This window comes from Hemicordylus capensis, chromosome 5, assembly GCF_027244095.1.
Source record: "Hemicordylus capensis ecotype Gifberg chromosome 5, rHemCap1.1.pri, whole genome shotgun sequence".
NCBI classification, from domain to species: Eukaryota; Metazoa; Chordata; class Lepidosauria; order Squamata; family Cordylidae; genus Hemicordylus; species Hemicordylus capensis.
Window position 1 is genome coordinate 118,865,709 of NC_069661.1, and position 18,278 is coordinate 118,883,986.

General features: G+C 43.0%; 1 protein-coding gene across 1 annotated transcript in view; it reads left to right on the forward strand.

Moving 5' to 3' along the window:
* Window positions 1-18,278, forward strand: part of FBXL5 (F-box and leucine rich repeat protein 5) — a 51,757-nt gene that overhangs the window by 18,665 nt on the left and 14,814 nt on the right. Inside the window, exons 2-9 of the mRNA XM_053253495.1 lie at window positions 1,421-1,636; window positions 2,719-2,814; window positions 4,658-4,847; window positions 6,225-6,407; window positions 7,817-7,942; window positions 9,386-9,534; window positions 9,807-9,889; window positions 12,541-13,266. Coding sequence (XP_053109470.1) covers window positions 1,421-1,636; window positions 2,719-2,814; window positions 4,658-4,847; window positions 6,225-6,407; window positions 7,817-7,942; window positions 9,386-9,534; window positions 9,807-9,889; window positions 12,541-13,266 — 1,769 coding nt within the window. The remainder of the gene's footprint in view (window positions 1-1,420; window positions 1,637-2,718; window positions 2,815-4,657; window positions 4,848-6,224; window positions 6,408-7,816; window positions 7,943-9,385; window positions 9,535-9,806; window positions 9,890-12,540; window positions 13,267-18,278) is intronic.

The window sequence follows — 18,278 nt, forward strand, 5'->3', positions numbered from 1 at the left end:
TTTCTCTGACCTTCAGGTTTCGGAGGCACCTTCCCTCTCCACGCATCCTCATGTCCAGAGGTTCCTTAAAGGGGTGGCCCTACTCAACCCACCCATGGTACATAGGTCCCCCACCTGGGACCAAAACCTGGTCCTCAAGGCCTTAACAAAGCCACCTTTTGAGCTGCTGAGGTCTGTGCCTCTGAGGATTCTAACCCTCAAGGTGCTGTTCTTGGTCGCAATTACCTCAGCTAGGTGGGTCTCCTACCTGAGGGCACTGTTGGCCCGCAGGGAGCTATGCCTGGTCTATCCCTACTACGTCCTACTGCGTACCGACCTGTCCTACAACCCCAAGGTAAATTCAGCGTTCCACAGGGCCCAGGAGCTGATGTTGCCCTCCTTCTGCCCTAAACCTGCTTCCCTAGGGAAAAGGAGTGGCATACCTTGGACATTCGCAGTGCGGTAAGGATTTACCTGCGCCGTACCAGATCGCTTAGACAGTTGGACTCCCTTTTTGTCTCCTTCAGGGACTCTTCCCTGGGCAAAAAGGTGTCCACTTCTCCCTTTTCCGCTGGATCTGCGCTTGCACCCAGTTAGCTTACACGACATCAGGCACGCCCATCCCAGAAGGGATTATGGCCCACTCCACCAGGAGTGCTGCTGCCACCGCTGCCTTCTCTACCTTGGCTCCCCTGGTTGACATTTGCTGGGTGGCTACCTGGGCCTCCCTGTCTACATCCATGAGGCATTACAAGATCCACGATTGGACTTCAGCTGATGCAGTGTTCAGCAGGCAAGTCCTGCAACAGGTAGTATCAACCTAGGACCAGACCAGAGTTCCCACCTGATCGCAGGGAGGGGCTATGGTAGGTCCCATCAGCTCACGGATACAACCTCCTTCTGAGGGAGAATGAATCGTTGGCACTCACCAGAAAGGTCATTCTCCTTAGAAGTATGGGTTGTATCCGTCCCCACCCCATTTTCTTCTGGTCTGCTTTTCTCTACCAACCAGGGGTGTTTCTCTACTGCCTATTGACTCTAGCTATTGTCTAAACAATACCATAGAGGTGTAGTTCTTCCTTGCTTTGGGAGTGTGTTTTGTCTGTTTATTCTGTGTTGTGATTTACCTCTTTGGAGCAAGGAGCAGCTGTCTATGAACTGGCGATAAAGAGGATTGTCCCTCCTTCCTGGGGGGAGGAGAAGTTTCTGATTGGCCCTGTCTCGGAGCAGGAGGTTGGTGACAACCCATCAGCTCATGGATACAACCCATACTTCTGAGGAGAATGAACTTTCAGGTGAGTGCCAACGATTCAATCTTGGGAGCTGGGAAGGGACACTTGGCCAGAGAAATAGGATAATATGAAATACCTTTCTAGAGAGAATTTGATTTGCAAAAATTAGGCTAACTTTTTTTCTCTGGACTTTTAAATTTATTTATCAGCTCTCCAAGACCAACTTCTCCAACAACAATGACTTCCGAGCTCTTCTTCAGTCTCTATATGCCACTTTCAAGGAATTTAAAATGCACGAGCAAATTGAAAATGAATACATCATTGGCTTGCTTCAGCAGCGCAGTCGGACTGTGTATAACGTTCACTCTGACAACAAACTCTCAGAGATGCTTAGCCTTTTTGAGAAAGGATTGAAGAATGTGAAGGTGAGCTGCCAGAGAGGACCGAATGATTTGTTTGGCTCTTCGGAAGTATAATATAAAGTTCTGTTGCCAAGATGAGGTGTGATCTAAGCACACCTCTAGTATAGTGTAGTTCTGGTGCTTCTTTTAGTGACAGAGCTGTCACCTTTTATGGTGGATGGATCAGAACTTATCTACTGTCACAGCTTCCTCCTTAGCAGGCTGCCCCTTTTGGATTGAAACACTTTAGAATGATGAACTCAAGTACTTACATTGAGGCTTTTCATATGGATAGAAGCGGAACAGTCCCAATCAACAGGAATCAAAGTGGAATGTAGATTAAGCACATGATAGATGAAGTGATAACCATGAAATGTAATGCTGTGTGCTAGAGATACTGAGGTTGTAATCTTCTGGGCCACTGTACCTTCTCTAAAAGAGAAAAATATGCAGTCACAAGTGTGAATTTCTCATGTTTTCCACACTTATTAAATCCCACAAGCAGTACCATTTGTGTACAAGGCCTATGAATAACTTATAGTATTTTATTAAAGCACAAAAGCTGTCAAAATGTGTGCACCCAAAAGTCATTATAAAAATGAAACTAAGACTGGGCTGACACTCCAGCAACAAATGTTAATAGTCTTTACCTTTAATTGTAAACTATTACATTTGTTCAGTATAGCTTAATTAGACACATCTACAGGCATTGCATACATTTGCACTATATCATTCATACACACACACACATTTTGGAATTCAAATATGCTCATACTCTTTATCACATTGGTCCCAGACTTTGTATGTACTTTGGTCTCTGGACATTTATTTTGTGTTTATAAATTAGGTGGCTGCTTCACTTTATAATAGGGATGTGCATGAACCTGTTCGGAGGCCCTTTTACGGGCCTCCGAAGAGGTTCAAACACCGGGTGGTTCAAAGGGTTCAAAATCCCTGCCTTCGAACTGGCCCCCTGCCAATTCCGTGCACATCCCTACTTTACCAACTAATAGTCCGATCCTGATATGTTTTCATATGTAAGGACTAAGAGGTTTTGGTAATTTTTAGTGGAAAATGCTGTCTAATAGCATCCTTATCATTTTCAGAATGAATATGAACAGCTAAACTATGCGAAACAGCTAAAGGAAAGACTGGAAGCTTTTACCAGGGATTTCCTTCCTCACATGAAAGAAGAGGAAGAGGTAAGCAGTATGAGGAAATATTTTTTTAAAGAAGTATTTACTGTTTTTATAGCTAAAGGAATGTATTAATGTACTTCTTAAACATTTTTTACTTTGAGTAAGTAGTATAGCGTCCACAAGTAAACTAATTTTTAAAGGGTTAGGGATAGGTTCTTCCTTTTTAGTGTACTAGAAATCTGTTTCAAGAGGGATTCTGTCTTTTAGAAGTTAGGATGTACTTAGTCAAGTGATGCAGGATTTGCATGGTGAATAAAGCTCTAAATGTCCTATGCTTTCAAATATAAAGGATTTGTTTATGATCTCAAAGTTCTAGCTGCTGTGGAGTTTTCAGTGCTGTGCATCAAAGCACTAATTAGGAGAGAGCACTGCCATATGTGCTATGGCCCTTGTGGTGAAACTGCCTGTCTACATGCAGGTAAACTCTCAGGGTTAATTGGGCAGGTAAAATACGGCAACATGTTTATATTGTTAGATTATTGCTTAAAGATGCTGAAGCACAGCTATGTATAAATATTGTTTTACAATACATTTGTAAACATTGCAGTAAATCTCTTCAGACTAACCTTCAAATTGGACAGAACAGATGCTTTAAATTCCTGTTTGGTAGTGTGTAAATGAAACACCAGTAAACTAAGATGCCTTGGCAATATCTAAATACCATTACATTTGGGGGCAGGATGGGGTTGGTTTTTCCAAGTTAGAGGGGGAAAGTTTAAATGGTTTGAAACATTTGTTCAAAAATCTGCATTTAAACTAGTATTTAAACTAAGAATTTTATTTCTGAAAGGGAATTCTGCAATAAAACAAAGTTTGTGTCAGGATTGAAAGGCCATGAAACTAGTTCCATGACTCCAAAGACTTTTATTTCTTGAACAACAGCCCCCTTACTGCATGACAGATCCTTGTGAAACTGCAAAAGTAGTTATATGGCATGGGACTCTGCAATTCAAAGCCAAAATGTAAAAAAAATTCTACTGTTGCATGAGCCATTAAGTATATCTTTTGATTTTGACCATAGTAACTAACAGGCTTTTGGCCCTGGATTGGAGCAGCAACTGAAGGCAAAACTAGACCTCACCCATGAGTCTGCCACCAAAAGCAGGAGCCCCCTGCCCAGTGTTCTGCCTCTTATCCTTCCCCATAATAACTAGTGAAACTTGCTGTGTGATATTCCTACTCAGTGTGTTTCTGCAACCCTACTCCACCTCAAAAGCTGTTGCTGGTGGGACAAGGAAATTTTTAGTGTGATAGGTCACGTGGTCAGTTTGCCAAACATCATGAGGAAGAGACAAGAAGCTAATCACAGGACTGCATTTCTGCCATAATGTCTAGGTTTTATCCCAAGACCCTTCCTTCAGTAAAACAATATTATACCAAGAAAGATTGGCTAAAATAATCACCCCTGCTAGTTCAATTTCTTACGAATTCAAAAACACAAGACTCTCATGGTGTGGGGAGGGGGAGAGAAATAAGTTCCAAAATGCTGTTCAGGTTAAAAATATACCAACATGAATATGCAAATACAAATATATTGTATTTCTAGGGGCATACCTGGATCATTCAGGTCAAGCTAGTATACCAGTGTTCATGTTTGTATGGGAAAGCCAATAAACAAGGTGAATTGATATGTCTGTGGTTTCTGAGTTGTTAGTTCAGATACAAATCTACAAAAATGCCTGATTCTGCATTTATTCTAGTAGTTTCCCTGCAGGTATGGTGTGTGCATATGTTGGAACTATTGGCTTGGAAGAACTATATGTAGTATTGCAATAGCTAGAGCAAGTCTATGTATCTGTATGTGGGAGGGTGATTTTTCAAGAATGGACATTTTTTTGTATGTTAGGTTTTCCAGCCAATGTTGATGGAATATTTCACTTATGAAGAACTAAAGGATATCAAAAAGAAAGTAATTGCACAGCACTGCTCTCAGAAAGAAACTGCAGCAGAAATTCTTAGAGGTCTTAGTCTCTGGAATCAAGCTGAAGAACTCCAGAAAGTGTTTAAATATTCCGTGGATGAAAAAGTGGATAAAGGTGAATCCTTTTAATTGAAAGCAGCCTTTTATTTATAGCAACCTTCTGAATGCCTGTTGTTCAGTTTCTTAGGAAATAATGGTGTAAACGTTTCCAGTCTCATGCAAAGCTGTATTCCTTACAGTACTGAGAGGTTTTGTATAGGTTTGTGTTCCAGTTTTGTTGATGTCACACTCAAGTCAAAGTAAATCACTGATCAGGAGCTAACTTTTGTTTCATACTTTGAACTGTATATTTTTCACCTCAGGTGTGTTCTCAAGAAGGTGCCTAATAACTTCTGTCATGACAGTCCACCATGAAAATACCTGGGATGTTAAGGCAAATGGCAGCAGTTGTGTATTTGGGCTGAGATCTAGGAGCATCCACTTGGGATAAGGTGTCTTGAAAACAGCAGGATGTATTTACAAGTCAATAGTTAGATGTTAATAGGGTGAACCTGAAGGTGGAAAGAGAGGGGTGCCAAAAATTCTATATTGTTCTCAGAGCAGAAGCAGGAAGGGGAGAATGAGAAATGGTAAAACAGAGTTAAGGGTTAAAAAGGGACCTGCCTTATCAAGGAGGTGGGTGAGATTCAACCAGCATGTAAAAAAATACTGGCTTAATTGATAATTTTAACCAAAGTACTTGGGCACTGACAAATTTGTTGTAATCTGCTCAGAGATGTGAATTTGGGGTGGTGTACAAACATACTAAATAAATAATTTAGCAACTATTTAGCACAGAGAAATTTAGCAGATTCCTGTTATGGCCTAATAGAGTTTATGCTGCAGCCTATATTTCCTTCCCATTTTTCATGTTCTCTATATTATAATGCAGCCCCTGATGCAGTGTGACTCTGCCCTGTGAGGAAGTGTTCCGCTAACACTTATGCAAGAGTTTGCGGAATAGCATGAAATCATTTTCTCCTTTCTCTCACTGTATTTTGGATCCATGCCATTGATTTTCATATTATGCAGATCCAGATGTTTAATGTTTGTACAAGCCAGCATCCAGTTGAGCTTCAAATGGCTTATGCTTATTCTACTAGAAAAGAAAATTCCGCAAGTGAGAGATGTATCAGTTGTCAGGGGTGTATGTGTGTGTTTTGAAGGATGCTAGGAGCATTTTTTTCTTTGCCACCACTTCAGTGGTGGATATGTATGGTTGCATCCTAATGATAATGTTCGAGCATACCTTAGGTTTGGCTTGCTGATTAATGTATCCCTTCGACATATTTGACAGATACACATGTTCTGTTTTGTATGTTCATTTTAAAATATATATTTTTGATGATCTTATAATTAAAGACCTTGATAGAAATAAAGTGGAAAGGCAGGGTACAAATACCTTAAAATAAAGCCACTGTTTAGAAGCTGAATGTATTGCCATATATTTCAGAAACTGAAGAAACTGTGCAAGCCACCAATATTACGCACCTTCCTTCTGAGATAATGCTGACTGTTTTTAGCTACCTTAACCCTCAAGACCTGTGCCGATGTAGTCAAGTGAACACCAAATGGTCTCAGCTGGCAAAAACTGGATCTCTCTGGAAACATCTTTATCCTGTGCACTGGGCCAGAGGTTAGTAGGTGAAATTCCCAATGCTTTAGAAACTTGTTACTATCCATTTTGATGTACAAGAAAATTCTATGGTGGGTGAAGGATCTAGTTTCTGAAATCAAGCATTATAAATTTCATGGGGTGTGTGTATTATTGTGGCACATCATGAATATTTGACTCTCTCAGCCAAACGACGTGGAACAAGCCACTCTGGCCAGTTAGAGATACTACATTGTAGGCTATCTTTGTCCTGGATTTTGGCCTTTGGCATCTGATAAATAATCCTGCTTAATGGTAGAGCTCAGCAAAAATCCATTAACTTCACAGATAAGTAGTACAAAAGGCATGTGGTCTGCAGGAACTTTAGTCTTGGACCTTTCTCCTTGGTAGTATAAATATAGTAGCAACCAGTTTACTGCACTATCTAGACCAGTGTTTTTCAACCACTTGTCCGGGGACCGGTGCTGCTCTGCAAGGTATTTGGTACTGGTCCGTGAGGCATCACTAATAAAAATCATCCCCCCCAAAAACAATTTCGGGCAGCTCTTTGGAGCTCATTTCCAGGCAGCTGGATAAAGTTCATTTAGCTTCCTCAAAATGAACATTATCCAGTGGTGAGGGCTGCCTGGAAATGAGCTCCAAAGAGCTGCCCGAAATTGTTTTTTTGGGGGTTCCTTCAGGTGGGGTTGGGGGCAAGGGGGGGTTACCCCCTTATTAACTGCTGGTCTGGGAAACTGCACATGAATAACGTACTGGTCCATGACTCCAAAAACATTGAGAAACACTGATCTAGACAATGCATGATGTACAAAATGGGGAAAGTTTATGTCAATGACTTGCCTCTTTTCTGGGTGACTTTTAATTGCTAATTTAAGCTGTGTGATTTAAATTGGTCTGTTCTATAGCCAATATATGCAGAATAGATTAAGAAAGGTAGAGCTTCCTTCTTTTTTTTTAAAAAGTTTGTATGGGCAGATGAAACCAAGGAACTGCCTCCATTGAAATGGTGGTAAGAAGTAAAAAACTCAAATTCTTGCCACCTTATTTTTAGTGGTGGTCTTAAATCTTTTGCCTAAATCTTGATGTGCAACTTCAGTCTTCTATGCCAAAATATTATTTTTCTCAAATTCTCGTAGAAAGTAGAGCAGGTCAGGCTTTTGGCAACTTTGTGTTTGAGTAAGTCCACAGAAGAACCCACCACCAGAATTGGCCCTTGCCTGGAAGTGTGGTAGTGTGGCACTACCATTCTGCACGTACTGCTTTCTCAAAAATTAAGAACCAGGGGAACACCACACATGATGTTTCTAATCTAGAGCAGCTTACTTCTGATTCCTGCTGCCTTCTGTTTTGCTGCTTGAGGAATCTTCTACTTGTCCTTGGTTGTATATCTGCTTTATTAAAAATCAGACACTTTCTCTCTGGCTGATTAGGGGACTGGTCCAGTAGCCCACCAGGTGACTTTGATACAGAGCCTGATGAAGAATGGGTGAAAAACAGAAAAGATGAAAGCCAGGCTTTTCAGGAATGGGATGAAGATGCTGACATAGATGAGTCTGGTAAGCCAAACTGTAAAACATATATTCTGCTCTTTTCCAGTTTTGTCTCTAGATGCATATCAGTAAGCTAGATATGCCCTCAGAATGACTACAGTATTGTGGCTGCTAAGGACAGTTGTAAGTTTTTAAGACTGTCTTGAATTCACATTTGTAAAAGTGGAACAGTGCTTGCTTAAGGGATCTTTCCCACCCCCACCCATACTGCAACTGCTCTGAAGTTTGAGATGGGATCCCACTGTAAAGATGTGGAGGGCTACTACGGGGAAGGGGAAGTGCTGAAAATAGGGCAGAGACAGTGTGTGTTCCACTCATGCAAGTTGGGATCCAAAACCGTGACTTGTGATCTCACAGGGGCAGAGGTTAAATTGCAGTGTGGTGAGGTAAGTGCATACATCAGTGACTGAAAAAAAAAAGTCACTAACACAGTATGTTCAAAGGGACTCTTTGGTAGGCAGCTCCTGTCATCTGAGAAGCGACCGTTGTATCCATGTGGGAAGGTAAACATTCAATACTGCTACAAGTGAAGTTGCTTCAAAATAAATCATTCTGTTTCTGGCTTGGGAAAGATGGGAAGACACCATGCATAAGATGTATACTTCTAGTCTCTAGGCAACCCCTCCCCCTAATGTTCTGTGCTTGAGTGTTCAAGAGGAGCTAGTGTGGCTGGTGCAGGCAGAATGCTAAACAATGGCTTCCAGCTTCAGGCAAATGTGGGCTTGTGCAGTTCTCCCACACCCGCCTCCATAAGAAAAGGAGAGCAAAAGTCTCTGTTGCACTTTTAAGAAGAAAATGCAGTTATGCAAGAACTCAGGGAACTAGTTGCATTTGGCAACTAACTAGAGCTAGAACAAACCAGGATAGCAACCTGTGATTTGAACCTAGTTTGTCTAGTAATTTTACAGCCTCCAGCCTCCTCTTCTCCAAATTCTCGTATCATATGAAACTGCAGTTTCTTCTTAGTGTGGAAGGGAAAAAGTACAAGAGGTGGATTTGCTTCAACACGGAAGCACTTTTACTGGGCAAGTTGTGCTTAACACTGTTGAAAAGCCCTCACAGTCCCTCAAGCTCACTGTATGCATAACTTCCTCACTGCTTTGCTTTTGGATGTGACTTGAAGTAGCAAATGTGTTGTACATTGTGTTCAGAATAAAAAATAGTATACTTCTCCCAGCATCAACTCTGTAAGCAGTTGCCAGAATCTAGCTACCTCGGTTTCCAAGATTGACCTCCTGTGATTGTTGGCAAAGCATCCTGGTGGAAATTTCACATCTGGAACTTATGACAAAACTTATGACCTTCTGACCAAGTGCTGCAGATTTTAGGATGTGATTTAGTTGGCTTTCCATTGGCACAGAAATTTTACTGTATAAATCTTTTCATATAGCTTGGAGCATTGTAGGCACATGCAATTGTTACTCTTAAATCTGTCTTATTGGTTTATAGAAGAAAATGCAGAAGAATCCTTGGCTATCAGCATTGTTCAGAAAGAGAAGGATGTACTCCAAGGCTTAATTCATAATATTCTCCCACGTGTCGGCACCTTGGTGAAAACGATTGTGCTGGCATACAGCTCGGCCATATCAAACAAAATGGTAAAGTATATGTAATGATTGAATCAATGCAGTCTGTTAAGAATACTACTGCTGCTAAATCGACTTGACAGCACACTTTACCTTTACTGCTGCTTGAGCTTGGGTGTGTGTGTGAGTGAGTGTGTAACATCTGTGTGCTGCTTTTCTGCCAGTGTTGGTAATTCAAAGTGGCTGGAAAAAACATAAAGGCATCAGTGTAGTATGCTGAAATGTTATTGCTGTCTTCAGTCCTTTTTAACACAGCCTTCTTGAACTGACTCTTTTTAATGTAGGTCAGACAGATCTTGGAACTTTGTCCAAACTTGGAGCATCTCGATCTTACTCAAACTGATATTTCTGACTCTGCATTTGAAAGGTTGGTAATCTTTGAGGGCCTTCATTGCTAGCTTTACCAGTAGTAAAATATCAACAGTACAGTAACTAGTGGAACTTTGTTGCTTAGTTTGCTTAACTGAATTGTGTGGAGAATAATATCTTAGTTTTAGAAGTTGTTGTACATCATACTTATAGATGAAGAGAGACGGCAACATAATGCCATCGGTTATATTGCTCTGAACAGCATGGTTGCCTTTGGGCCCCTCATGTAATGTTCCCTCCCCTTGTGGTGCATTGGATTACATGGTTACAAACCAGACCAACAATACCTAGGCATTGTGGATGTGATAAACATGTGATCTGCCGTAAACACATGGGATTTACTAGAAAGGTGTGGGTGCATTAATTGAATAGGCAACATCCGCACTCTTCAGGTAATGTGTAAATTGCACAAAAACGTGTAGATGCTACAACTCGAAATTCAGGCATTGTAACAATTATAAGTTTCTGAAATTGCATTGAGTACTAAATATCAAAAGTGATCATTATGACAGATCTTGTAAGATGCTTCAGCAGCGTGAGACTTGCAAATCTTGTTTACTTTGGACACAAGGAAAAGAGAACATGTGTTAGATCCTGGCACAGGGGGAGCAAATAAAGCAAAGTCATATTTCTTTCTGCACTAAAACCATCCACATACAATTAAAACAGATGTTCCAGTGTAGCAGCTTGCCATTGGATGCAGACGTTTCTGTGACAGCCTTCAACTAAACTAAGTTTTATTCAAATCACTATGATGTTGAGAAATATAATGAACCATTTGTTACCATGAGAGCAGTCTTCAATATGACATACTTTTAAATATTGCTATGCTTCCTATACAGTTTTTATACTGCTTTTTCACAGCAGTGCCCCAAATAATGTAGTCAGTAAAAACAACAAAATTTGTCAACATACACTTTAAACTAAATAAGATTAATAAAACATTTTATAGCACCACACATGTATACACTCAGTCACTAATTACAAAAGCCAGCCGCCTAGACATCAGCAGGCAATGCCTCTAAATTTTAAAGAATCTTAATTGAATATCAGAAAAAGGCCAGTGAAGGGGCCTATAAAACTCATTCAGTAGGGCATTCCACCACTGAAAATACCCTATCTTGAGTCCCCACTAGTTGAGTTTGTGATGGAGGTGAGTTCTGGAGCCAAGCTCCACTTGATGATCTCAATGTCCGGGCAGGTTCATATGGGAGAAGGTGGTCCTTAAGATTGTCCTTACCTTTAAAGTCCTGAACGACTTAGGACCAAGGTATCTTAAGGATACCTTGGTCCTAAGTCATTTAGGTCTTTAAAGGTACGCACTATCACCTTGAATAGTACCTGGAAGTGAATGGGGGAGCCAGTGAACTTGGTATAACAAAGTTAACCAAGTTATTTAATGAGCCCTTGACAACAGCCTAGCTGCTGCATCGTTCTAGTTGAAATTTCCAGATACTTTTCAAGAGTAGCTCTATAAGTAGATCACAATACAGTAGCAAACCCTCAGTGGGACCAAGGCATGGGAGATAGTGTTCAGATCTGCTAACTCCAGGAAAGGGGGCTGATGGCATACTAGCTGAAGCTGAACATACATGCTTCTGGCTGTAGCGTCCATCTGGGGATCCAGAAGCCACACTGGATCCAGGATCACCCCCTTAGTCCTAGATGCATACTTGGGTCCAGAGAGACCCATTCCCAGGAGGGGAGAGCGCTGCCCCATTCAGAACAGAGTAGGGCATACTGCCAGATCTAGAAAAGGAACTTACAGATTGGCTTTCTTACTGACCAAAAGCACCTCTCACTTGTCTGGATATAACTTTATCCTGTTTGCCCTCATCCCGTCGACCATGGTCTTCGGGCACTGGTTCAGGATCTTCACCACTTCTTGGCATTGGGAAAAGAGAGTTGAGTTTCATCCACATATTGATGACAGCACAGTCCAGATCTCCTGATGAGGAATATAATGTAATGGTGTCTCAGTATTGGAGCTTATTAGACCAAAATTCTCCATGGAAATGGAAGACTTTCACCATATACACAAGGTTCCTCCCTATTAAAATGTTCACTTTCTAGATTGTCCTGTTCTGCAGAGGACAAGCATATCTTTACTGTAATGGAGTCTGCTTACTATTTTCCCTTTGGTGTTCCTGGCATGTGTGCCAGCCTGCCCACTACAAAGGAATTGTTGGCACAGCACTGGAATATCCTTCTTTCTAGAAGCATTGATTCAGAAGTCCCTGCTGCTGTTTTCTGGAGCCACCTTTGTGCTCTAGCCTTAGTGATGTGGTGATTGTAGAGCAGCACTTCTGAGGCTCAGGCAGGTGTGAGAGGCGATAGAGGGCAGTTTAAGAGCCCCCTGGAGCCAGCCTTGAAGGGAACCTCTCCAACCCATACAACCTTCCCCTGAAACATGATTTGTCTTCATTTTACCTCACCTCATTGCCAGAACTGGTGGGAGGTGTTCAGAATGAAATGTTATCTATGGATTGTTCTTCCTGACTCCTGTTGTGTTGTGTTAGCGGTTTCCTTCCAGTATTCATATTTCTTTAGGTCTTGGGCATGAATACTCATGGATTTAAACATTAACATTTGATCTATAGTAGTCTGAACATGCTGGTTGTTAAACATGTTTTAACCTTTTGGTTTCAGTTGGTCGTGGATTGGTTGCTGTCAGAATCTCCGGCATCTCGATCTTTCTGGATGTGAGAGAATCACAGATGTAGCTGTAGAAAAGATTTCCAGAGCTTTGGGGATTTTGTCATCCCACAAAACAGGATCTCAGAAAGGTTGTCGCAGCCGGAATGGGAAAACTGTATTGAAAAGCAAAGACATTACCTTGCAGGCCACCAAAAAGGAAAGCAGCTTGGATGATATTACAAATGAAAATGTGATTAAGGGAGAAGGGAATGAAAGCCATTGGAGTGCACCTGTCAGATCGGAGACCTTTAACTCTGCCTATATCTGGATGTTAGATGTGGAAAACCTGGCTGATATTGAAGATGCTGCAGAGTGGAAACACAGAAATACTGATGGAGTTTGTGTCATAGAACCAGCCTCCAGTTTCACTTGTTCTGCATCATGCTGCAGCAAAGACATTTTTGGACTAAGGACTAGTATCTGTTGGCAGCAGAATTGTGCCTCCGCTGCCTTGACCTACTGTGGTCACTCTTTCTGTTGTGCTGGGACGGCGTTAAGAACTATTCAGGCATTCCCAGGATCCTCTGCACTATCTAAACATGCACCAAGGACTAGTAGACAGTCAGAGGGGAAAGACTTGGCATACTTTGTTAGCACAAAATCAGACCAAGAGACAGCACGAGTCCTTCAGTTTCTCAGTCTGTCAGGGTGTTATCAGATAACAGATCGTGGTCTCAGGTAAGTAGTTCCTTTGCAGCAGAACACCAATGCAGTTTTTTTTTTTTTTTAAGCATAAAATCATGTTCTTACATAATGTAATCCTGTCATTCCTCAAACACAATAGGCCCAGCATATTGGTTGTTTTTAACTGGAATTTTTTTCTTTCTGCAGTGTAGTGCCAAAAGATGTTTGATTCTGAAAACCTCATAAATAAATCAGGAATGTAGGTACCGCAAGCCCCTTGCTTGCTCATTAGCCTCAAAAAGTAATCAGACTAGCAGGAGGCAGGGTGTTGCCATTGCTTTGTAAGCACTTTCAGTCAAACTGGCATGCCAATGTTACTCACTTCATCTGCAAAGCTAAGGAACAGTCCGTTGCTTCTATAACTGAGAGGAAAGCTGCTCCTGCCCCAAATTTGCAATATGGGAATAACCTCTGTTTACCAGGCATAGAGGTGCATTCTAAAGTGATTATACAGTCAGCCGTCGCCAACCGCGAGGGTTCCATTCCAGGAAAACCTTGCGGTTGGCAAATTCGCAGTTGGAGAGCAATAGAAATACATTGGAAATGGGGTATGGGGAATTGCGATTGGGAAAAGACCAAAAATACAGTTCAAATACAAAAAAATCACCCAGAACCCTGAAAATCACCCCCTGACCCCTGGAAATTGCAAAAAACACCCCAATTGCTGTAAAATCATGCCAAAACTGTGGATACTTGGGTCGCGGTTTGCAAGACCTGGCACAATTTCCCAGCTGTAGATACTTAAAACCACGATTGGAAAATCCGTGGTTGGCAAGGGATGACTGTACTTAGTAAGAGGGTAATAACTATCCTAGTTCGGCCCAGCGTAGTATCTCTCTGGTGGTGGTTACAGTGTCTCCTTTGTTTCTTTATTTTTAAGATTGTGAAACTGTTTGGGAAAGGGAACCATTTTTAGCCTACCTTCCTTTAGGAAGGTCAGTTTATGAGAACACCCAGCTGTGTTTGTGCCCTTCTGATCCCCCCTATCAACTTTGCAATGCCTTGACCAGTATGAACCAAATTGGGTACAGATGTAGGGATACATACGGATACCTCAGCGGCATAGTTTGTAATGATGTCATCCAACCAAATTCAAGATGACGGATGCGTGAATGTTTGAGACCCAAGTGGACTAACTTGTGAATTGCCTAATCAATTTGAACCAAATTTGCTACAGCTGTAGGGACACGTAATGAAACCTCAATGGTGTAGTTTATAATGATATCATCCACCCCAGTTCAAGCTGGTGGACTTGTACATGTTTGAGGCACAAGAGGGCTAACTTGTGAACTGCAGCCTAACTGATTTGAACCAAATTTGGTACAGTTTTAGTGAGTGACACATAGTGACACCTCAGTGGTGTAGTTTGTGATGCCATCTACCCCAATTCAAGATGGCGGATGCATAAATATTTGTGGCTCAAGTGGGTTAACTTGTGGATAGTCTAACCAATTTGGAGCAAATTTAGTCCAGTTGCAGGGATAGTTCTTACCAGAACAACTTGTTTTTCTCATTCCTTTTGCTGTGTAAATTGCTTTGGACTCTTGGTTTGTTTAAGAGCAGTATTTTTATTACTGGTATTGTGAATATTTATATACAGCTTTATTTTCCAGGAAGGTTGAAAGGATTACAAGATATTAGGTTGTTGTTTTAAAAGGCTGCTATAGCTCACTCCCGGAAGAATGTAGAACTTTTCCAAAAGTGATAACTAAAATCTTGAACTGCTGATCATAGAAAACGTTCACTGGCTTCTTCGACGTGGTCTCTGTCTTCTGCACAAATGGGCTATGCGCCTGCGCAGAGACCTTGTCGGAACCTAACAAGCTCAATTCTCCTGCTTTGGGCAGGAATTCCAACCCCAGCTGCCATATGTAGCTGCTCCACTCCTCATTCCCTCAGTCTTTTTTCACCCACGCTTCATTGTGGAGTCTACAGCTCGGCAATGAGTAGGATCTTCCTGTCCCCTTGTTGTTTTCTCCCTGCTTCTTTACAAAATTTCTTCCTTTATTTATTTCGTGTAGTAGTGCTTTCCCTTGGCATTTTGTTTTTTGTGGGGTTTTCCGTTTCCCCCCTGATCCCAGCTGGGACGGAGCGTGGTGGCTGGCTGGCCTTCGGCGTTTATGCCGAGCATGACGAACTTTTTAAAATGTATTCGATGCGGATCTAAGATCCCTTCCCTTGATACTCATATCAAGTGTCTCTTGTGCTTGGGGGAATCTCACATTGTTAAGACCTGTCTTCACTTCCAGAAGTTCACGAAGCAGGCTCGCAAAAATAGGTCTTCTTGCCTGCACGCAGCCCTGTGGAACCTGACTCTCCATTCCTCGGAAGCCTTATCATTGAAGCAGTCCATAAAAATGGCTGCATTGGTACAATCTGAGCGTGCGGTGTCTGCTCCTGTGGAGGCCAAAAACCCGGTACTGGTATCGGCGTCCTCTACCGCTCAGCCTTTGACGGCGTCGAGTGAGCCAGTGCGCTCGGAAGACCTCCCTCAATATCAGGCACCCGTGGTACCGAAGTCCTCCCTGAATTCCTCGAGATCGGTACTGAAGATAAAAAAGAAGCTGAAGTTGCATTGTGACTTGCCGGCGGATTGACACCTCCCTCCTATGCCCAAGAAGAAGAGAACAGCGGAGGTTCTCGGAAGCCTCTGTGGCCAAGAAGACTAAAGTGGCCTTGGATCATCCGGTATAGAAGTCATCAGTGTCAACAAGGCCTAGCTCACCTGTGGCTGCTGAGTCGTTGGCCTTGGCCCACGATTTGGCTAGATTGAGTAGGTAACGTTCGGTGGCATCAAATGGACTGAGTTATGCTTCATCAGTAGAAGAGGCCTATTCTCCAACCAAGTCCACAGAAGATGCATCGTGGCTGCCTAGGTGCCGGTCGCCCCCTCAAAAGCACCAAGAGAGTGTCCCTCTTAGAGACTGTGGTGCCCGTTGGAGCTCGGAAGAATGCTCCTCGACTTAAGGACAGGATCGATTCTGGGACTGTCGTGATCAATCATATCCACATCGATACCGGGTGGCAGAATATCGCTCTCCCTTGGTTGATGTTGATTCTTCTTATGGCACATGGTGCCGGGACTATGGATTGTGCTATCGGTACCAAGTGGACTATTGGTCTGACTATTTGGACTATGCTTGACCCTGCTGTGAGTCCCGTTTCTCAGAAGGTCCCATGTATGGAAAACCCATAATGATGAGGGGTTGGTGTGAACCCCCCTCACACTCGGAAGGGAAGCTGTGTTCCCGCTTGCTGCAGTGCTCCTCTAGGGATTGATACGAACGTTCACGAACCACCCTCTTCAGTTCCAGTGATACATCAGGCTACCGTGCCTGTCCATGAACTTTCTGTTTCGATATCAGACAATCCAGGCAGCAAACCAGGCTCCCCTTCAGGTTCGATTCCCATGGCTCAAGACCCTTTGGCTCTCCAAGAGCCTAAATATGAGAGTGATCCTAGCTCCCAGGACTCTGAAGTAGTTTCCCTAGGCTTGTCTCTGCTCGACATGCAGTCTGACTAAAAACCTGTCTCCCCGTCAGAGGACCTCAAGCTATACTCTGCTTATGGATGGCTTTGGCCTTGGGTGTGAGCCTCGGTAACCAGAAGAAGGGAGAACTGGACCTGTTGTTCAGCCTTATCAATTCTGAGGCCAAGGTACTGGCCACCTTGCCCCTGAACTCAGCATTGTTAAAGGTTATGCGGGCTCACTGGAAGAAGGTGGCCATGCTTTCTCAGCCAGACAGGCATTTGGAGAATTTCTACCGGGTGCAACTACAGGATGATACCTTTTTGAAAAAACATCCCACACCAGATTCTATTGTTGTGGCGGCGTCCTTGCAAAGGACCAGAGGTCAAAGCCAGTCAGCACCGAGTGACAAAGAAGGCAGGAAATTGGACTCCTTCAGGAGGAGGTTTTATTCAGCCTTGGCCCTCGACTTAAGGGTAGCCAATTATCAGATTTATAATGCCCGATATAACCACTTTTTATGGGAAAAGGTGGGTCCCTTTCTGGACCTCCTTCCACGGGACAAGAGGGATCTGGCAAAAGCGTTTTTCTGTGAGGCCATTCAGGTGGCAAAACAGGAACTTTATTCGGCCCGATATTCGGTGGAATGTGTGGCTAAGGTGATGGCCACATCAGTGGCGCTCAGTCTACACACTTGGCTGCGTTCATCAGGACTACACTATGAGGCCCAGGCTAGGGTCGAGGACCTGCCCTTTGAAGGCTCTAGTCTAGCTTCTTCTCAGAGCCTTCTCCAGAAGGTTCAGAAGTTGAGGAGCACAGCGTGCTACATGTCATATGCTTCACCGGCTAGCAAACCGCAGAGAACTGCCAAATGGTCACCTTATCAACCATGGAAGGCCCCTTCCCAGCAACAGTCGCCTTCGGAATGGTCCTTTCATGGCAACAAGTCCAGTCAAGATACAAGTTGGACAACCAGCCCAATAAGCCGGCCTTTCAGAAACAGCACCCGAATACCTTCCAAAAGAAGCAATGACTCGGGGCACTTCAGGACTTGTCTGGCCCCATCCTCTGCGAACTGGGACAAGGTGACTATGGACCAGTGGGTCCTGATAATCATTTGTTTGGGTTATGCCCTTGAGTTTTGCAGGACATGGCCGGTGTCTGGTATTGTGGTGACTTCTTGTAACCCAGAGATGGACCAAGAGGTCGCTGCTCTCCTGTCAAAGGACACGATTGAGAAAGTCGCCAACCCAGACAGCCCCGGGTTCTATTCCGGCACTTTCTTGTGCCAAAACCAGACAACGGTCAGTGCCCAATTCTAGATCTCAGGGACCTGAACAAATATTTGGTCTACAAGAGGTTCCGAATGCTGTCGGTACCGACCATCATGACCATCCTGGAAAAGAACATGTTGATGGTTTCCCTGGACTTACAAGATGCATACTACCACATATTGATTCGCCCTCAGCTTCCTGTGTTTTCAGATTGGGGGGATCCCCTATCAATTCAAGGCCTGAGGGTTTTTACGAAATGTCTG